Source organism: Podarcis filfolensis (genome assembly GCF_964270895.1).
Source record: "Podarcis filfolensis genome assembly, chromosome: 15".
NCBI lineage: Eukaryota > Metazoa > Chordata > Lepidosauria > Squamata > Lacertidae > Podarcis > Podarcis filfolensis.
Genome location: NC_139618.1, coordinates 14,813,184 through 14,834,962, shown reverse-complemented (window position 1 = coordinate 14,834,962; position 21,779 = coordinate 14,813,184). Strand labels below are relative to the sequence as shown.

Below are 21,779 nucleotides of genomic sequence, written 5' to 3'. Positions count from 1 at the left end.
GCATCACTGCCTCCAGTAGGAGGGAGTTCCATAAGACCATCAGAAGAGCCTGCCGGATGAAGCACATGGGTGATCAAGTCTAGCATCCTGCTCTCACAGTGGCCAGCCAGATTCCTCTTTGAGGAAGCCCTCAAGCAGGGTCTGCAGGCAAGAGCCTTCTCCCCTCCTGAGATTTCCAGAAGCTGGTATTCAGAAGCATTGCAACCTTCACCCATGGAGTCATAGCAGAGCCATCATGACTCCTCATCCATGAATTTGTCTGGTCCTCTTTTAAAGCCATCCAAGTTGGTGGCCATCACTGCCTCCTTCATTGTATGCCCACCGTTCTACTGTTATGAGATGGGGGGGGCTTTCTCTTCCACTTTCTCAATAACATGCATGTCCTCACATTGGCCAACCAGATGCCCCAATAGGAAGCCCGAAAAGAGGACCCAAGTTCAACAGAAACTCTCCCTTACTGGGGTTTCCCAGGAACTGCTTTTCCAAGGCAACTCTACAATTCTACAACTCTACAACCCTACAATTCTATGGTTCTATGAAATCCTGCAACACATCAGCTCTGCTGAAAAATCCCTGTAATAAACAAAACCACACAACTGACTGTTTTCCCGGCTGCTGACACCTAGTCCATTTCAAGCCCACAGGTTTCCCCCTGAAGAATCCTGGGAACCGTGGCTTATCATCCCACAAAGTTTCAATTCCGAGCACCCTTAGCAAACTACAGTTCTCAGGGTTCTTTTAGAGGGCAAGACATGCACTTAAAACGCATGCCTTCCCTCTGTCTTCCTTGATTTTCTCCCCGCTTTACCTCCAAGAGCTGGACGGCTCCTTCGTGCTCCTTCCTTGCTTCAGCCTGGGCCTGAAGGCAAGAGGAGGAGAAAAAAGAGGTTAAGGGGTCACCAATCCTATTTCTTGAGGTCTTGGGTGCCTAACACACCCGTCAGCCAGCACGACCAACCACCAGGGAATTATGGAAGTAGAAGACCACAGTTTAGCCACCCCTGCTTTAATCAGGAGGTTACTAGCACATGGAAGAGCTCTCTCAAGGGTGCACTAACCAAGAAGAGAAGGATGCCAGCGGTCTCCCTGGTGGATCTCTCACCTGCTGCAGTTGCCTGACTTCCTCCTGTTTCTTCTGCAAGGCCTGCAGGGCCCTCTCATGCTCCTGTTCCAGCTGCTGCCTTCGTTCCGCAACATCTCTCATGTGCTGGGGAAACCAGAAGTGCATGAGAGCAGAGCTGAGTGATGATGATGATGAAACCAGCAAGCACCTCGGGGTTTTCCTTCCAGGCTATGGGGACCCTCTGCTCAAGAAGGGGGGTATAGCAGCTTCTGACAATTGAGAGGCAGCCCATGCCATCCAGACAAAAGAAAAACATATTTTGGCCCATGGAGGGAAAAGAGTATCTTTTTTAAAAAAAAAAAGTGGTTTCACTTACAGTACAGTTTCTGTTTGCTTAGAAGGTCTTCATGGGATTAAAACAGGGAGTAAGAGACCTCCAGCTGTGCAGACTTCCCTGTACGTTTATCTCTACGCTGACTTCTATTTATTTGATGTCTGGAGTGATACATTTTAGGCTGCATCCTGTTTACAACTTCCTGCTCCTCCTCTCACACTTCTCTCTGGGATTTGAGGTCCCCTTGGCTGTCTCCCCTGAGAACAAAGGGGCAGACCTGGTTCCTTTGCTTCTCCAACTAATTAGTTAGCCAATATAGAACAATATTTAAAACATCTATTTGAATACAGATGATAAAAACAGCACAGCGCTATTTAAAAACCACACCAGTCAGTTCCCAAGGGGTTGCTGGAATAAAATGATCTTCATCTGCCAGCAGAAGGACAGCAAGGAGGGACACAGTCTGGCTTCTCTAGGGTGGAGTTTGAAAGCTTGGAAGCAGCAAGAAGGTCCTCTCTCATGTTCCTATTAAGTATGCCTGTGAAGGTGGTGGGATTGAGAGAAGACCCTCCCCTGCAGATCGCAGAGCCCAGACAGGTTTGTAAGGGATAATGTGGTCCCTCAAATAGCCTGGGCCTAAGCTGTATAGGGCTTTACTCAGACTGTCCATAAAAGGGCATTCCACTTCCCTGCTACAAATCCCTGAAACAGAAGCCACTTCCCCATTCCTGATTCCAGCTCCCTTTTTCAACACCAGAGCACAGCCAGCCAGAATAAGGAGCTGGCGTCTACATACACACCCACCCTACCAATTTTTGAACTGGGAACCAGGAACCCTTTTCCCAAATCTGCCTCCTCTGTTATCCCAGCTTCCTAACAAGGATGCTCAGGGCAGAGAGCTACTCAAAGAGATGCCCCTTTCTAATCACAACCCTGGATCTGACCAACCTTTAGCGCCTGCCCGAGACTCTCCAGCCTGTTCTGGAGCTCCTGGGTTTTCTGGAGAGCAGAATCCCGTTCCTCGGTCACCACAGCCACCTGCAACCTCAAGTCAGCATTTTCAGATTCAACCTGCCCAGGGAGAGAAGGAAGGTTGCTCAGCAGCAAAGCACATGCATGAGGTCAGACTAGATGGTCCTTGATGTCTCTTCTAACTCTACAGTTCTATGACCCCATTATTCTGCTGTCCCAACTTCAAGCTCCTACTTGAAGCCCCTGCCTGAAAAATTATTTTCTTCTGTCTGCCCTGAACTTACTGTGGATCAATTTCCATTTTAGTTGCACTGAAAGTTCCCAATTTGGGGTTACCCCCAAGCTCACTTGCACTCCCTCAATGGTTATCAGGCATTGGTGGGGGGAGAGATCCCTACGTACCTTTTCTGTCCACTCCAATTGCCCATGAAGCAGAGTGTTCTCCTCACACAGCCGGACATTATTGCTTTGCACCTCCTGCAATTGGATTTCCTGCACAGGGACAAAAAAAGCAGATTTTTCTGGGGAATAAAAGAAGATTTGCCTCCTTTGACAGAGAAACCGGGAATCTGTAGGGACAGGTAGACGTGACCAAGGGACAGGAGCAGGCATAACACAATCCATTCTTTAATTGCAGGAATAGGAAACGTGTGGCTCTCTGTGTGTAGTTGCACTACAACTCCCTTCATCCATAACTCTCCATATGCTACTGGACTACAATTCCCATCATCCATAACACTTTGTATGCTGTTGGCTGATCTGCCTCTCAAGATTTGGCCTCGGAGGTTAGCATGGGGGTGGAGATGCACCTCTGAGTGCAGGATGCTACTCACGAGCTCTGCACATCTCTTGTGCTTCTTCCTCACTTCATGTTCAAGGTTTTCACATTGTTTCCGCTTTCTTCTGAGCTCAGACTCCTACCGGGAAAAGGGGGGAGGAAAGGAGATGAGGTGCGGAAACTGGCCAGGCCAGATTCACCATCATCACCCCACGCATTCCATGCCAGGGCATCATAGTTCCAAGCAGATTTGAAACCCCAAAAGATGTTGCCCATTGACTGTTCCCCGTTCCCAGAAACTCCCCCCAACTGATTTTTACCATGCTTGTGGCAGCAGTGGGATTCTTATACTTTGCCACTGCTTAGAAGCTAGATTCAAAGTAACAGCGAGGGGAACCCACCAATTGCTGGATCTGCCGTTTGGTCTCGGGAGAAGTTGCAACCCCCTTCTTCACAGGGAGGGTTTCATACCCATCATGCACTTGTGCCAGAGGATGGGCTCTGGGGCCCCTCTGCAAAGGAGAGAAATCTCAGTCAGACTCAAGGGGGAAGTGGGGCTACGGGCAACCATCCATTCTGCAGCCAAAGGGTTCCCCTTAATAGATAAAGCTCTACATGGCTAAGAACCTGGTGGTGGTGGTTGTTATTCAATGTAGTCGTAGTCTACCTTTCTCCTAAGTGGGATTCAAGGCAGCTTCCAACATTTAAAAGCATCATTATAAAATACGAAGCAATGAAAACATACTTGCTAAAAGCAAAGACATCAAAACACATTCAAGAACCAGAAATTAAAATCCAGTTTGCTCTGACAGCAGCCCAGGAGCCAGTCACAATCTCTCAACCTAGCCTACCTCGCAGGGTTGTCATGGGGATAAAATGGAGCTGGGAGAACAATGTATGCCACCTTGAGCTCCTTGGAGGAAAATTGGGATATAAAGGTAATGAATACATAAAGGTGCTCCCCTGGAGTACCATCTTTTAGGTAGTCTGTATGGACACTGAGAGCAGGACCCTGGAACAGACTGGTTGTACAAGAGAAGAGGATCCTGTTCCAGGATCCTGCTCTTAGTGTGCACACCCCTCTGAGGTTAGGTTGGGTGGGTATCAGGGATATCTTTGAAAGTGGTACCTAACCCCCCCCCCAAAAAATAGAGCTGTATCTAATGTTATAGCCATGCTCAGTGTAGACCAATTGAACTAATGGACATGACTAACTCAGGTTCATTTATTTCTGGATTGTATACACTCTCAGGTGTATATACATACATTGCATTGGTATTCTATATGATGAGTGGTATAGAAATTCCCGCAAATAAATAAATAATCGAAGGGGTCTACCCTGAGTAGAGCTTTGATGGCTATAACTCCATGCAGGCTTTCCCAGCTGGCTGAATAAATCTCTGTCATAGGTTTAAAACTCATCTTCTTCTGTTTTTCTAACTGTGCTTTAAAGCTGTTTCTATTATCTTCTGCACATTGCCCAGGGTCATGTGTGGAAGGTGAATGTATTTATTTTATGGCATTTCTACCCCACCCTTTTCTCCAAGGAGCTCAAGGCGGCTTGCATGGTTTTCTTCCTCCTCTTTTGATCCCCACAACAACCCTGCGAGGTAGATTAAGTTGTTTGTGTGTGAGAGAGAGACAGACAGAGAGAGAAAGAGAGAGACTGGACCCAAGACCATCTAGTGAGCCTCATGGCTGAGTGGGGATTTAAACCCTGGTCTCCCATGCCCTACTCTGACATACAACAACAACAACAACAAGCACTTTTGTCTTTCAGGGATAAAGCTAAGTCTCTCTTATGCACTGGCATAGTGTAGTGGCTAAGGAATTGAGCTATGTGCTTATGTATTCATAAAAAGGCTCTTAGAGCAGCTTACAAATGCCAATGGTTGTTACAATCTAAAAGACACAATACAAAAAGACAAGGGATTCAGAGGGAAGGGAAAATACTTTGTTCAGGCAAGCCTATCCAGATATGTAGAATGCTGGTGTGTGTTTTAATCTCTTTCTGGTGTTCTGTTGAATTTTATTATCTTTCAAATAATAGCATTGTAGTGTTGGATGTAACTGCTAACACACACACCCTGCAATGCAAGAATCACACCTAAATAATCCCTGACAGATGGCTATCCAAATGTTTTCACCTACTTATATTTATTGATCAGTTTATCATTTGTTGCAAACCGCATGGAGGGTTGGTTACAATCAAGATGTATATAAATTCTGCTAAATAAATAAAATGAATGGGCAATGCCAGGACTGAACCCGCAGACACCTCTGCATGAAAAAAATGGGGTTGCCCTGCCGCTTCTCTAATCTAAAGCTCTGATCTGGGTTAGGAGCCACAGCAAAGGCCCCGATTCTGCCAGGGACCTGATGGAGAAGCAAGTCAGAGGCGAGCAAAGCCCTTGGTAGCTGCAGGGGAGAGGGTAACCCAGAGGCAAAATTGGAGTTGCAGTGCGTTTCCTTGTTGTTGCTGCTGTTGTTTTGCTGCTGTTGTTATGCCCTACCTTTTTCCCCAGACCGCGCCCTCAATACAAAACACAGTTAAAAATATCAATAAAAACATCATAGCGCTATTAAAAGTTTATTCCACCCACCCCACGCCTGGAAACCGCCCCTCTCTGACTCCCGCCTCCTCCCGGTGGCTGAGGGAAGCACTCTGCAAACGCTCAGAGGACTCCATGATGACGTCCCACGACACTGAAGGAGCCGGCTGCGCAGGAAGCCGGCCCGCAAGGCCAGGAGGGCCGGCTGCAGCCACCCTCCTCCCTCCGGGGTCCTTTTCCAGCCCCATCTCCCCTCTCTGCTCGGCCAAGCGGGCGCTGAGGCCTGGCCGGCCAGACAGCGCCGGGCTCCTACCTGCTGCTCCCAATTTCAGCACCACGGAGAGCTCCGCGCTGGCTCGGCCTCAGCTGGGCGGGTTGGTCGGCTGGGCTGAACCACTTCGCCGCCAAGGGAGGGGGAGGAGGAGCCGCTCTCGGGAGGCTGCAAGCGGGAGGGTGGGCATCTGCGTTTCCTTCCACCCCTCCGCCGGCAGTGGGACATCCCGGCCCTGCGGGTGCGGGCTGGGGTTGGAAAGGGCCGCCCGAGGGCATCAGAGGAGCTAGTACGCGAGGTTGGCAGCCCTTTCCCCACCCACAACGAAACCTCCCTCCCTTGTTAGCATTCGCACGTTCTTCAAGCGGCTTCACGTGTCTCAGAGTTCCCAGGCACACCGAGCGACCACGATAGCATCTTTAGACTCTACCTTAGGGCAAAGCAATGGTGAAATCTAACTGTTCTTCGTGGTTTCGTGTGTAAATTGCCTTGAGGCGGTGGCTTAATAAATTAATTGTAATAAGAATGATAAATTCCTTCTCTTGTTGTGATAATGATCACCACGTTTAGATTTATGCAAGACAGAGACCTGATGAGGGTACCTTTTGTTTTGATGCTGGGCAGCCTTCAATTCGGTTTTACTCAGAGTACACCTGCTGAAATTAATGGGCCTAACTTTGTCATGTTCATTAATTTCAGTACATCTGCTCTGAGTAAAACTTAGTTGAAAAGCACCCGCTGGATCTAGCAGTTCAGGGCAGAAGCCACAACTACATAAAAACTCAGAGAGGTTCAGCTGGCACCTTCATTATACAGTATACCTTTAGGCGCCAGGCAAAAACGTTCCTCTTTAACCAGGCTTTGGGCTGACTGACATCCAACGCCCTTTTAAAATGTGTTGGGGATGGGGGGGATTATTGTGTTGTTTTTGTTTTGTTTTTATTATGTATTATATGTTTTTACATTGTGATTTTATCTTGTGAACTAGGTACCTGAGACCTGTGGGTATAGGGCGGTATACAAATTCAATTAATTAATCATCCAACGTTCATTGCATGCTTGATGTACATGCTTGATATATGTCCCCCTGTAAGAAACCTGGCCAAATGTCTTATTTACAAAGCAAACCAGAAAGGACGTACACTTGCATCTAATGTGATAATAACAAGCGGGACTTAACAATAAGCACAGAAGTTTGAAGTGCAAGTCTATAAGCAGTTTACCTTCCTCACTGCCTCCACTGCAGAGGACAGCACATTTCGCTGCCGTGAGACCCTTGAAGGAGAAAAGCCATTTGAGTAGGCCGGCAGGGCTGGTGCAGGGGACCCCATGCCCATGACTGATGCCAAGGAAGCGTCCCCTGACCCCTGGCTGTGAGAGCCCAGGGATGCCTTGAAATTCTTCAGGGCGATCTGCCTCTGTAGACGCAGCACCTCCTTCTGCGACTCTCGGAGCAGGTGGCGGAAGTCCAGGAGGGGGAGGCAAGGAGAAGAAGCTTCCTAGGAAGACACAAACCATCACCATCACCTTTTGGGTTGCTTCCAGATTTGAAGAAATCCCAGCTGGTTAATCAGTTCCTCAATGAGCATGAGAATATAATAAGAGATTGCTACATCAGGCCAATGGTCCATTTAGTCTGGCTTCCTGTTCTCACAGTGACCAGCCAGATGCCCATTGTGGGAAACCAGCAACCAGGATCCAAACACAAGAGCAACTCTCCCATTTTGTGGTTTCCAGAAACTGGTAATCGGCGGAGGCAGAGCATTGATATTGGAGCTAATAGCCATAAAAACTCTCTCCTCCATGAATGTGTCTAATCCTCTTTCAAAGGTGTCTGGGTCATTGGCTATCCTGCCTCTTGTGGGAGGGAGTTCCATAGTTTAATGACACACTGCATGAAGTACTTTATCAGTCCTGAATCTTTCCACGTCCAACTTCATTTGGGTGCCCACGAGTTCAAGTGTTACGAGGGAGGAAGAAAAACTTTTCTCAATCCACTTCCTCCATGCTATGCATAATTTTTAAAAGCGTCTATGTCACCTCTTACTGGCCTTTTCTCTAAACTAAAAAGTCCCAAATGCTGCAGCTTTTCTTCATGGGGGAGTCACTCCATCCCCTTGGTCATTCAGGTGGCCCTTTTCTCATTTGGGTGGCCCTTTTCCAATATCCTTTTCGAGGTGAGGCGACCAGAATGGTACACAGTACGATAAGCGTCCCTCTCCAAATTAAAGGACTGTAAAGGCAGCGCTTTGTATAAAAATGATTTCAAACAGAATTAACTCTTTTTAAAGGAATTAAGTCAAGTCTGGGGAAGGGGTAGGGTACCTTTATTTGCATGCAGAAAGCCCAATCCTGGCAGCATCTCTCTACAAAGGGCTGCCAAGTCCCCTGGTCGGAAACCACAGAGAGCTGCTTTCTGAACCATTTTTGGCCCAACTTTCTGGGGACCTCGTGGCAGAGGCAAAAGTTTGCAAAGCCACGAACAGGAATTTTGCCTCCATGCACTAGGCTGGTTTCTGCACACAGTAACGCACCCCTCTCCAAACCCAAGATATCTCTGCATGGAACCTTCACCTTTCCTGACGTGATTTTGGCCTGCAGGTCTTGGCATTCCTGCTGCAGGGCGTTGATCTGTTTGTCCTTTGCCAGCAGCACACTGGCTTGCTCGCGCAGGTCCATAGCCCGCTGGCGGGCCAGTGCCTTCTTGCAGAGTCCCGCACAGGAGCCCTTCACCGCAACCGGGGTGTTGACCTGCAGCAGAAAGAGAACAAGGCAGTGGAGCAGACTACCTGGGAAGGTGGCGGGTTCTCCTTTGTTCGAGGCTTTTAAGCAGGGTTTGGAGTCTGTTGGGGATTCTTTAGCTGCAATGCATGGGGTTGGGCTAGATGACCTCTGGGGTGCCTTCCCACTCTGCCATGCTATGATTCTAGATAAGGGCACAAGAGGCTGCCTTTACTAAACCAAATCTCTGGTTTGCCCACCTCAATGTTTTCTACCCCAGTGGTGGGGGATGTCTGCCACAAGGCACCTTCTCCCGCACTTACTACTTTGAGGTTGGCTTCCTGGAGCTTCCGTGCCCTTTCCTCCAGGCGCTTGGCGATGACGGCCAGCTCAGCATTTTTCCTCTTCAGGTGCCTCACTTTCTCCTGAGTCTCTGGGAAGCAGCTCTTGTGCTGCGAGAGGGAAAGTGGAAAGGGGTGGGAAGGAAGGAAGGAAAGAGGTTTGAGTCCTCTGCAGCAATTGCTGGGGCTGGCCCTGCCACGAGGCAGAGGTTGCAGACCCTTAGCCTGTTTAACTCATTGACCCTGGCTGCCAGCGACTGCAGGGTTTCAGACATTCCCAGCCCCTGCAAAGCAGATTTTCTACAACTGAGCTAAGATTCCAGTCCTCATGGTTCAAGGAAGCTGCCTTAAACTGAGTCAGGTGACAGGTCTGACCCAGTACAGTGGTACCTTGAGTTAACTACCTCGTTCCGGAGGTCCGTTCTTAACCTGAAACTGTTCTTAACCTGAGACACCACTTTAGCTAATAGGGCCTCCCGCTGCCACCGTGAGATTTTTGTTCTCATCCTGAAGCAAAGTTCTTAACCCGAGGTACTATTTCTGGGTTAGCGGAGTCTGTAACCTGAAGCGCCTGTAACCTGAAGTGTCTGTAACCCGAGGTACCACTGTACTGTCTACACTGACAGGCAGCAGCTCCCAGTTGAGTGAACCTAAGGAGCATAGATGGTGTTTCCTTTTGGCCCTGGCCCTGCCCACCATGGACTTAAGCCCATTCCACAATCATTTGGTGACCCCTGACAGATTACGTGTGACTCCCAACTGGAAGAAAGCTTGCTATAAAGTGGGGTGAAAGTATTTTAAGTCAGAAAATGAGGAAGATCTGGACTGTGGGATTCCAGCCAGCCAGGAGGAAGTTCTCCTAAACATGCCTGGTGGCTCCCAGATGTTTAGGACAAGAGATCCCATCATCCTCAGCATCACATGGCCATGCTGGCTTGGGCTGATGGGAGCTGTAGTCCAACAACCTCTGGAAGGCACTCGGTTGGGGAAGACTGGTGTTGCCTGATCTCGTTGGAAGGTTTCACGCTCCCAAGCGCCTCCTCACCAGCAGGCTGTTCTCCTTCTTCAGGGCGGCACAGCGGGACTGCAGCTCCTCCAGCGCTGTAAGGAGGACTTGGTTCTGACGCAGGAGACAACGGTAACTCACACCATACTGGAAAGTGAGAGAGAGAGGCAGACATGTTTTAGAAAGATCTCTTGAATGTACTTTTGCTTCAGTCTTTTAGCCACACCCCCACTTTTAGCCACACCCACATCTTTAGCCACACCCTAATTCATTTGGCCATACCCCTTTCTCTAACCACACCCCTTTTCTTCAGCCACACCCTAATTCATTTGGCCATACCCCTTTCTCTAACCACACCCCTTTTCTTCAGCCACACCCCTCTTCCTTTGGCCACACCCATTTCACACTAAGACAGAGAACCTTTTTGACCCTGGACTTTGACACCTGACAATGATATACATATTTTAGAACCTGCCTTATTCTTGCGACTGTAATATGTCTTTAAATGTTTTTAGTGTTGTCTTTTAGAATTGCGGGGACCTTTTGCTGAAGGGCATTTAATAAACCAAAGGAACGACACCCAGTAACTGTCCTGTTGTCAAATGTTAGATTGACGCAGAATTTACTTTTTTCAGTTTTTCAGTTTATTGTTTATTTAACAAAATGTATTTACTGTTTCCTTGAACAAAAGACCTCTAAACAGTTTATAAAAAAAATATTTCTGTCTTTATTTATTTTTTCTTGTTAGAAAATTATATGTGCATAAATAATAAAACAGCAGTTGCCTGTCTAAACTTGAGGTTCCACCCAGATCTTGTTAGCACGACAGGTTTATTAAACAGGCTACTGAATGATCTTCAGTTCAAGCACCTAACAGTTGGTAATCCAAGGGAAGAGAAGCAGATCAGAATCTGGGCAGTGGCTGAGAGAACAGCACAGAATTAATCCACCCTGCTAGAATGCAAGACAGACATATATGAATTCCAGTATGGCAGCTGGCTCCAAGCTAATGTGCTCCAGACGTGTTGGACTACAACTCCCATCATCCTTGCCTTGCACCAAGTCAGATCATTAATCCACCTAATCCAGTTTTGTCTACACTGACTAGAAGTGGCTCTCCAGAGTTACAGGCAGTAGACATCTCCAGTCCTATGTGGAGATGTCATTGAGGTTTGAACCTGGGACCTTCTGCATGCAAAGCAGATCTTCTGCCACTGAGTGACAGGTATTTCCCCACAATGACCGGGGCTGATGGGAATTGGAGTCCAGAACCTCTGGAGGATCATGGTGGGGAGGCTGCTGTGAGATTCTGCTTACTGTTGTAATCCGGTGGCAAGCAGAAAAGAAATAAGAAAACCCCATACAGAGAAGAGTGAAAGGAGTTATGAGAGCCATCTTCAAATATCTGGGTGGCCATCACAGAGAAGATAGAGCAAGCTTGCTTTCTGCTGCTCCCGAGTGGAGGACCCAAACTGATGGATTCCAATTGCAAACAGGAGATTCATATGTGGTGGGAATGTAAAGAAATTTTTAAAAATTGGGAAATGATATATAATGAGTTGAAGAAAATGTTTAAAATGACATTTGTAAAAAAACTAGAAGCATTTTTGTTAGGGATTGTAGGACAAGACCTGCCAAGGAAAACAAAGAATTTATTTGTGTATGCAACAACAGCGGCAAGAGTCTTGATAGCGCAAGGATGGACGAATGAGGAAATCCCGACAAAAGAACAGTGGCAAGAGAAACTGATGAACTACGCAGAACTGGCTAAATTGACATACAAACTGCGAGATAAGGACAACTGTGACTTTAAAGAAGAATGAGAACTTTTCGCACATTACTTAAAAAGACAACAAAATGAATTGGACTCCTTGGCAGGTTTTGAATAAACATACACAGATTTATTGACTGATAACATGGCAGACAGATAATGTAAGGATTTGTATAATTTTATAACATGCAGAGAATAATATGTGCTGAGAAATCAGAGAGAGGAGCTGAGGGAAGTCTCTGGGAGAGGGGAGGGTGGGTTTGAGGGGGTGGAGAAAGGGAAAAAAATAATGAATATGATACGTTTTGATATGTTGTTATGTTGAAATTGCTAATAAAATGGTTTTTAAAAAAACACAATTGCAAACAGGAGATTATGACTAAACATTGGGAAGACATTTCTGATGGTAAGAGCCATTCGACCGTGGAGCAAACTCCCTCGCTAGGTGTTGGACTCTCCTTCTTTGGAATTTTTAAAGCAGACGTTGGATGGTCATCTGGCAGGGATCCTTGGGCTTCAATTCCTGCGTTGCAGGGGGTTGGACTAGTTGACCTTTGGGGATCCCTTCCAATTCTAAGATTCTATTACCTTTACAGTGGTACCTCGGGTTAAGTACTTAATTTGTTCCGGAGGTCCATTCTTAACCTGAAACTGTTCTGCACCACTTTAGCCAATGGGGGCCTCCTCCTGCTGCTGCTGCTGCGCCGCCGGAGCACAATTTCTGTTCTCATCCTGAAGCAAAGTTCTTAACCTGAAGCACTATTTCTGGGTTAGCGGAGTCTGTAACCTGAAGCGTATGTAACCTGAAGCGTATGTACCCCAAGGTACCACTGTACCTTTATTAAACCAAAAACCCAGCAGCAGCCCCAAATGATGGAAAATAATGTGCCACTCCAGGAAAGGCTGCCCTAACAGCTTCTGCCATTTGCACCTTCTCTCCTGCACTTAACTGCCTCTTTGAATTCTTTTTAAACTGGTGAGAGACGATCTTCCTGTGAAATGACCGAGTGCTTTCAAAAGCATCTCCGGCGCTCAAGGTCGAACCTCACCGAACGAAAACTAATTGGCGCAGGCTCCTGTGACAGGACGGACCATTTGATTCTGGGAAGCGGTGACACCAGAAGGCATCTCGAGGATAATGACTCGAAGTGACAGGCGCAGACTACAAATCTGGTGCAAACGTTTAACGAGGAGGGCAAGGTAACCTTTGAAAGTGGAGCAGGGCCTCCGTGGAAACGCAGCGGGTCTATCTGGGTTGCGCAAGGCAGAGAGCTCAAGCGGCTCATCCTTGCCCTCAGATCCTCAACTACGAAGGGAGAAACTGAGGAAGAGGGGGAAAGTTTGAGTTAGTTCACATTTAAGGGCGGACCTGCCTAATTCACAGATATGTAGAGTGAGAAACATCCTTTCTTCAAAATTTGCAACGCAGCTCTCCAGCCAAGAAATGTGTCCCAAAATGCATTTATTTTATGCATGTTGGGGCAAGATGGAGAGTTGTTTTCTCCTCACAGAGCTACAATTCCTGGCAACCTTTCAAAACTCAAGCTCCTGGGATTCTTTGGAGGAAAGTAATGTGTTCTCCATGTATGGTGTGGATGTGATCTCTTTCCAAGCCATGTAAGCCCATGATTCCCAAAGTGGGTGGTACCACTCCAGGGGGAGGGGGGTTACCAAGTGGGCTAAACCTGAGATCTTCTGCATACAAGCCAGATGCTCTACACGTTGAGCCATGTGCCCCCTTCCTCTAAAACCAATGTAAGATGCTAGTTCTCAATGTCCTGCGGAAAAGACTGAAATAAATAGGAGCTCCTTGTGCAAAATCAGAGCATTGATCCAGCTAGCTCAGGATTGCCTACACTGGCTGCCAACACCTCTCTCCGAGGTTTTACGTAAGGGACATTCCCAGTCCTAATTGGAGACGCTGGGGCCTGAACGTGGGACCTTCTGCATGCAAAGCAGGTTCTGTACCCACTGAGCTAGAGTCCCTTCCTACTCCTGTGGCAATGTTGGACAGGATCCTCCCCCCCCCCCACCCCCCATATTCCTGGCTGATAGAGAACAGGTGTTTGAGTGTTGCAAATCTGAAAAACTACAACTCATTTTAGTTTTCTTTATCCCATTTGGTCCAGGTAGATCAGATCAAGGGGATGCATCTAACCCAACATCCAGCTTCCCAAGGCAGGCAGATGCCTCTGGGTAGACCACAAGCAATGCCTTCTCCTGCTGCTATTCCTCCACAATTACTATTGAGGGATAGGCTGTCTCAGAAGCTGCTTCCATACAGCCATCACGACTCACAGCAGTGGGCAGGCCTCTTCTCCACTAACCCGCCTAATCTCGTTTCGTATATTGCCACATCTTGTAGCAAGGAGTTCCACATTGCTCAAACCACGCAAATGGTCATATCAGCACGGCAGCTGTCATAATAGCAGTCGGGATACCATCTGCAGAGTGGCTAGGTATCAGGGGTGAGGAACATCTGTGGCCCTCCAGATGTTGCTGGACTATAATTCCCAACATCTGTGAAAATTGGGAAATACTGCCTGGGGGGAGGGGGGGTTCATGGAAAGTGTTATGTCCAAAACACCAGGAGAAGGGTAGCAGGACTGGAGACGGCTGGTAGATAAACACACATCAATAACAAATTTATTTATTTATTTATTTATTTATTTATTTATTTATTTATTTATTTATTTGATAAAAATTTATATGCCACTGGATTGTAAAAGAGAAACAAACAAATTAAAGGATAGAATTATCAATAGAAAAAAATAACAGCAATAATCTAAAACTTTCAAAAAGTTAAAATGACAACCGACAGATCAGAACTACACCAGCTTTCTAAATATCTGGGTAGGAGGCATCTCTAAACAAGAATTTTTTTTTTATCAGGCACCAAAAAAATCGTACAGTGAAGATATCAGTCTGCTATCACTAAGCAGGGAGTTCCAAAGTGTAGGTGCTGCCACACTAAAAGTTGTGTCTTTGGTGTCTCCATTTGCATCGTACAGCACCTTGAGATGATTGTGTAGAAGGCAATTAATAAATTGGTGATAATAATATCTCCTTGATATAACCAAAGGCACAGGCAAAACAGCTTTGACTCGGGTCTCCTTGATTGAGCATCGTCAGACAAAGAAGTAGGCTCAGTAGCCACAACCAGAAAGGCAGTTCTGAGAGTTTTAATGCTCAAGGGAGACACACAAACGCAATTGCTTGTTCCCACCGTTTCCCTAGAAAATGAGGTCAAATCACCTCTCCTCCCTTCTTTCCCTCAGATTTGCAACACCCAGAAGCACTGAAATGTACACTGCTTTAAGGCTTACCTTCTCTGCAAGCATATCTTAAGAGAAGCTCCAACACACACACACACACACACACAAACCTACCTCCCGGCTCCCATCATCAACCCAGCCTGTATTATATAAGCTGAAGAGATGCAGAAATCTGAAACAGTGGCAGACCCCCCTCATTCCCTAAAAAAACAAACAAAAATCTTCAGCTTTACGCCAGAAACTTCACAGTATTGAAAGTGGGATCCTATAGAGCTTAACCACCCTAATATCATCACACCATGATGAGTAGAATTAATCATGAATACACAATAAAAAAGGACAACCAGCGTGGCCCTCAGGAGAAGGCAGCTGCCCATTTAAAGTCTTTTCTCCAGAACCAGGACGACTGGAATCTTACTTAGTTCTCAGCTTACTGGCAGAGCTGCTGCTTTGCATGCAGAAGACCTCAGCTTCCATCCCCAGCGTCTCCAGGTAAGGCTGGGGGTGTCACCTGCCTGAAATGCTGGAGAGCTGCTGCCAGTCAGTGTAGACAATGCTGAGCTAGATGAGCCAAGCATCTGGCGTCTTCCTATGTCATATCCTCCAACATTTATCTGATGAAAATAGGAATGTTCCATTCCATAATGATAAATTTACTGTTTATACCCCACACATCTTACAGGGTTGCCCAGCCACTCTGGGCAGTTTCCAACATATATATTAGGTCCAGTCGTGACCGACTCTGGGGTTGTGGTGCTCATCTCGCTTTATTGGCCAAGGGAGCCAGCGTACAGCTTCCGGGTCATGTGGCCAGCATGACAAAGCCGCTTCTGGCGAACCAGAGCAGCGCACGGAAACACCGTTTACCTTCCCGCCGGAGCGGTACCTATTTATCTACTTGCACTTTGACATGCTTTCGAACTGCTAGGTTGGCAGGAGCAGGGACCGAGCAACGGGAGCTCACCCCGTGACAGGGATTTGAACCGCTGACCTTCTGATCGGCAAGTCCTAGGCTCTGTGGTTTAACCCACAGTGCCTAAAGACATAATAAAACATTAAACACTAAAAAAAAAACTTCCCTATAAAAGGGCTGTTTTCAGATGTCTTCTAAAATTTGTATAGTTACTTATCTCCTTCGCTCAGGAGGTCTCATAACTCCATATCCTCCAACATTTCTCCAATGAAAATAGGGACATCCTAAGGAAAGGTGGGGCATTTTGGGATCAAATCAGAAACTGGGACGGTTTCTTTAAATCAGGGACGTCCCTGGAAAATAGGGACACGGAGTGTCTGCTACTACTTCTATTACTTTTACTATTTATATGCTGCCCATCTGACTAGATTGCCCCAGCCACTCTGGGCAGCTTCCAACATATGTAAATGCATAATAAAACATTAAGCATTTAAAAACTGCCTTCAGGTGGTTCAGATGTCTCCATACCCTCCAACATTTCTCTGATGAAAATAGGCAGGTCCAGTGGAAAAGTGGGACATTCTGGGATCAAATCAGAAACCGGGATGGCTTCTGTAAATCTGGACTGTCATGGAACATAGGGATACTTAGGAAGGTCTGCTATGTGCCTTCGACCAGTTTGGCCCCATTTGAGCTACCCATGGGATATGGAAGAGTGAAAGAACTTCCTCCAAAATGAGACTTGGCAGCAGTCCAGAGAGGGGGTGGCTGACCCCTGCTCCTAAGACCAGAGGTCCTCAAAACCTGTGGCAAGGTTATCCCCTCCCTGGACCTTCTAGAAGACCAGTTTTTCAGCAGTAAAAATATTCATTTTTTCCTGGATTTGTATGGGGGGGTTGAAGACTTTAACATAATTAGAATCAGATGTTTGGAGAGGTGGGATGCTCTTCCCATTCAGCTGATAGGCTTCCTTGCAAGATCACCCCATTCTAAGGTGAGGGAGAAGCGTCTGTTCTGGAAAGAGCAACGCAGGCCCTGCCTCCTTCGCTGTGACGCAGGGATGCAGCGGGAAGGAACCAGCCCAATTTCTCCCAAAAAAACAGGACCTGGTGGAGCGGAGATTTTGCCAGCCGGCAGGGTGAAAGAACAGGCTGCCATCTCTTTGCCTCCCCAGGGTGGAGAATGGAAGCTTAGCTGTATAGCGTTGCAGAGCTGCAACAGCCGCAGAAGGAGCTTGGCCTGAGAGAGGAAGATTCTTGCTTCTGTCCGAACTCCCCATTGCAAAGGGGAGAAGTCACCAGTGAATGATGAAAAGGGCATTAAGAAGAAGAGCCAAGGGCCCATCAAATCCAGCATCCTGTTCTCACAGCAGTGAACCAGACGCATCTTCTGGGAAACTAGCAAGCAGGATTCGAGCACAAGAGCCCTCTCCTCTCCAGTGTTTTCCAGCAACTGGTATTCAGAAGCATTGCTGCCTCCGACTGTGGAGGCAGAGAAGAGCCATCGTGGCTAGTAGCCACAGACACCCTTTCCTCATTTTGGACAGCTTGGAAACCATTCCTTAGTTGAGATTCCTGCTTTGCAGGGGGTTGGACTAGATGGTCATTTGGGTCCCTTCCAACTCTATGAATCAAATTCATGAGGGAAGCTGCTGATGGCTATTAGCCACGACGGCTGTGTACCTCCACTGTCAGAAGCAGCAGCTACAACTTCTTAAATTTATACGCCACCTTTTCTTCCAAGGTGCTCGAGGTTTTGCACATGGCTCTTCCCCTCCTCCTTTTACCTTCACAACAACCCTGTGAGGTGGGTTAGGCTGAGAGATGCTGACTAGCCCAGGCAAGGGTCATCCAGTGAGCTTCCTGGCCAAATAGCATCTTGAATCCTTGCCTCTCCCGGGATTTCAAAGTGGGGAGGGGTTGCTGCTGCCCTCAGTTTCCTGCTTGGGGGATCTGGGAGCAGAAGCCTCTGGTTGGCTGCTGTGCCGGACTAGATGAGCCTCCTTGGGGCCTGATCCACCAGCCATGGTCTTAATTTATTTCAGAGAAGAGCCCAACCTTCAGGTGGATCCCTTAATTTATTCTTAAACTGTAGCTCAGGGTTAGAGCACCTGCTCTGCATGCAGAATGTCTCCGATTCAAACCTTGGCTCCTGGTCTTTTTAAAAAATGGGAGGGGGAGTTCAGGAAAGACCCTTCTTTGCCCTAGAGACCCCAGAGTGTTGCTGCCCCTCATAAACAACTTGGGGGTCTCTCAAATGCTGAAAGGGCTGGACAACGGTTTTGACTGGGAGAGGGCAAGGCCCCCATCCCTCCCTAACAATCTAGCAGGATAGTAGCAACCACTTCAGGCAACAACCAAAAGGAAGTGTTGTATAATGGTTATGGGTATGCAGAACATCAGACATTGCCTTATAGTCAGCCCATCTAGCTCAGCATTGTCGACACTGACTGGCAGTGGCTCTCCAGGGTTGCAAACAGGGGGCTTATTTAAAAATACAACAGATTGAAACTGGGGCCTTCTGCATGTCTAGCAGATGCTCTGCCACTGAGCTGTGGCCCATCCTCAGCCAGGTCCATCCAGCTCAGGACTGCCAACACTGACCGGCAGCAACTCTCCAGGGTTTCAGCCAGGGGATATTTCCAGCCTTATCTGGAGAGACCACTGGGGATTGAACCTGGGACCTTCTGCATGCGAGGCAGATGATCTGCCACTGAGCTACACATCCAGAGCTGCAAAGGGACGCTGTTTGCACCTCAGCTTGACCATCTGGCCTTAAACCAGCCACTGTCCTCTGACGACTCTGTGCCCCAAGTTCCATTAGCAGATAGTAAGATAACTTCAGAAGGTGGCAGACTCTCCTCCACTGGAGGGTTCCTAGCAGAGGTTGGACAATCATCTGTCCAGGATTCTTTAGCTGTGATTCTGGCTTTGCATGGGGCTGGGATCCCACCCAACTCTACAATTCTATGACTCTTAAGATCATCAGCTGCCTTCTATCAAAGAAGTGGTTATTGAGATAATGGAGGACAAACATGCGAGAGGTAAACTTGCAAAGATGTCCACAGAAGCTGCCAGCCTCACCCCCCCTCCAAAAAAAAAATACTAGTCCATAAGGTCATTTATAGAAACATGAATCATTTCAACGCCAACAGCTGGGGGGCCAGGAACATTATAGCCTTATGCACAAACCCTGGCTATTTGCTTGCCCCAAACCAGTTATTACTAGGCTCGTATGGGTGGTTATTCACAAACCTGTTTGGACACTTAGCAGGTCTGGGATAGTCACCATGGTGCCACCCAGAAGCTGTGAGCCCCTCCTACCATCACATCTGACCATTGGTCCTGCTGGCTGGGGCTGACAAGAGCTTGGAGTCCAATGATACCTAGCTTTGGCCAGCTCCCAGATAAAAAGAGCCCAGGTGAAAGGTCTGTCCGGTGCAGCACTCTATTCTCACAGTAGCCACAAAGATGCCTATTCTGGAAAGCCCACAAGTAGGAGATGCAGAGCTGAGCCCACAAATGGCTGATGGCCACAATGGCCATGTTCTGCCTCCACAGTCAGAGGCAGCAATTGCTTCTGAAAACCAGTTGATGGAAACCACAGGAGGGGTGAAGGCTCAGGTTTTGCTTGCAGCTTTCCCATTTGGGCATCTGGTTGGCCACTGTGAGAACAGGATGCTGGACTAGATGGGACACTGGCCGAATCCAGAAGTCCCATCTTAGGTTCCTATTTGGCCGTCAGCAACTGGGATTCACAGGTATACTGTCTCTGGAGATGGGTGTTCCACTGAGGCAGCATGGCTTGCAGATTTCTCCTTTGCCTCCACGGAAGGGAAGGGAGCCCAGAGCCACAGAGCCCTCAACCAAGAGCTTCTTACTGCTTGGCTGTGAACCCCAATTGGGAAGTGTGGGGAGGGGGCGTCTGCCTTTTCAACAGGATTTTTAAAACCGTCAGTGTCTCTGCAGCTCAGCTACAACGTGGGGAAAACATGGTTCCTCCTTCATGGCTGTGAAGAAGGAGACTTTACTGCATCCCTCGTTCGTCAGCTACAGGTTTGTGGGGAGAAAGATATTCCTGATAAGGAATCTATCTATCTATCTAGGTGATCTCTGAGTTAAATGCAAGCCATTAATTTCATTTAAAATAATAATAATAATATGGGTGATGTCTGAGTTAAATGCATGCCAGTAATTTCATTTAAAAAAAAATATATGGGTGATCTCTGAGTTAAATGCATGCCAATAAGTTCATTTAAAAATGGCATGATTTTAATTTGGCAGTCTGGTCATGAAAATCAAGAGTCCATCAAGGGAGTGAATAAAGAAGAGACTGTGGAAACCAAGACGCAAAGCTTCGTTACCAGCCAGATCCTTTAAGGATCAGAAGGAAAATACAAAATAAGAATAAGAATAAAATGATAATGATGATGATGATGATGATGTTGCAACAGCCTGCTCTTCTTCCTCTTTGCCTCCCAGCACCTGGCATGAAGGTATACTGCCCTGGGCTGAGGAGGTAAATCCTCCGTGAATTTGTCTAACCCTTGGGGGAGGAAATCTAAGCAAGCAACTACCACCACATCTAACTATTCCAGTGCATTCCCAAGACTCAGCTAGATGTTATCACTCCATGGGCATGTCAAAGACCCAGTAACCTGTTTCCAATGCTGGACAGCCAGGTGCTTACGGAACGCGACCCTCCCCGGGTTTCTCACTGGCTTCAGGAACATAGAGATAGACTGCCTTGGAAGGAGGAGGCTCTTCTATGGATCCTAAAAGAATCACAACGCTAGACCCTCCTTCCCAAATGCCGGCTGATCTTACCTGGGGTGATGCGGGCACCTGGCAGTGCCCGAGCGCGGCGCTTTCCGGGGGGGCTTGCTCCGAGGACCCCCAGCTTGGGACGTCCTCCTCCTCTTCCTGGAGGGCTGCCCTAACGCCTTCCCCCCTGCCAGCACCTCCGCTGCCCGGCATGGCTCCCTGCTGGCTCTCTGCAGAGGGCTCCTCCCGCCTCTTCATCCCTTTGGGTGTCGGGGAGACAGCGGCAGCACCCAAGGGACCAATCCGGGGTGTCTGATGCTGCTGCCAGGATTGGACCAGGGGGCTCCACCAGCCGCTTGCTGGGGGGCATCACAGCTGAAAAGGCATCCCTGGGCGAGGCATCACTGCAGGGATGGCGAGAGAGGACTGGCCAGCCGGAGATGCTGGCGAGCGGCTCTTGCCTGGCGCTGGCTTAGCATAGGAGGAAGGCGGAGGCGGAGGGAGGAGGAAGGACGAGGCGGAGGCGGAGGCTGGCGCCTCCCCGCCCCTCGCTGCATACAAAAGGAGATGCGGGCAGCGAATCCGGCTGGCTAGGGCGGGCGCTGCTGTCACCAGGCGGGGATATGGGGGGCGGGTGTCCCCCCCTCTCCAAAGAAGCAGCTGGGCCCGATCCTGGCTCAGAAGAAGGGCTGAGGGTGGGGAGGGAGCCGCCGCCCCCTCCCCTTCCCCGATCTGCAATAATAGTAATAATCGGAATTTTTTTTGAGAGAGAGACAGGGGTGGGGGATGAAAGAGAGGGAGACTGCCGTCGGCCTCGGAGATGCAGCGATGGAGCCAGCCCTCCAATAAGCAAAGCGCTCTCAGGCTGTTTCCATGGAAATGGTGCTTCGGTGACGGGGAGGGAGACGAGTGCGGTGGGTGCTGCCTGCCTATTGATTCGAGGTTAGGAATTGGGGGTGGGGTGGGGTGGCACAGACACCGCAGTGCAGCGCTGGCCCAAGGAATGGGCATCCGTGCCC

The 21,779-nt window shown here is 48.2% G+C and overlaps 1 protein-coding gene across 6 annotated transcripts in view; it reads right to left on the bottom strand.

Annotated features, from left to right (window-relative positions):
- Positions 1 to 21,496, bottom strand: part of TSPOAP1 (TSPO associated protein 1) — a 55,628-nt gene extending 34,132 nt beyond the window's left edge. For 4 of the 6 annotated variants that reach the window (XM_083588147.1, XM_083588148.1, XM_083588149.1 and 1 more), the window contains exons 1-11: positions 20,824 to 21,494; positions 10,078 to 10,185; positions 9,015 to 9,143; positions 8,545 to 8,721; positions 7,194 to 7,469; positions 3,549 to 3,659; positions 3,203 to 3,286; positions 2,772 to 2,861; positions 2,346 to 2,468; positions 1,103 to 1,207; positions 809 to 859 (exon numbers count right to left, since the gene is read on the bottom strand). In XM_083588147.1, coding sequence (XP_083444273.1) covers positions 809 to 859; positions 1,103 to 1,207; positions 2,346 to 2,468; positions 2,772 to 2,861; positions 3,203 to 3,286; positions 3,549 to 3,659; positions 7,194 to 7,469; positions 8,545 to 8,721; positions 9,015 to 9,143; positions 10,078 to 10,185; positions 20,824 to 21,018 — 1,449 coding nt within the window. In that variant the 5' untranslated portion in view covers positions 21,019 to 21,494. Of the gene's footprint in view, positions 1 to 808; positions 860 to 1,102; positions 1,208 to 2,345; positions 2,469 to 2,771; positions 2,862 to 3,202; positions 3,287 to 3,548; positions 3,660 to 7,193; positions 7,470 to 8,544; positions 8,722 to 9,014; positions 9,144 to 10,077; positions 10,186 to 20,823 lie in introns of all 6 variants that reach the window. The other 2 variants (XR_014542045.1, XM_083588150.1) reach the window with 2 other exon arrangements.
- Positions 21,497 to 21,779: the final 283 nt, after the last annotated feature.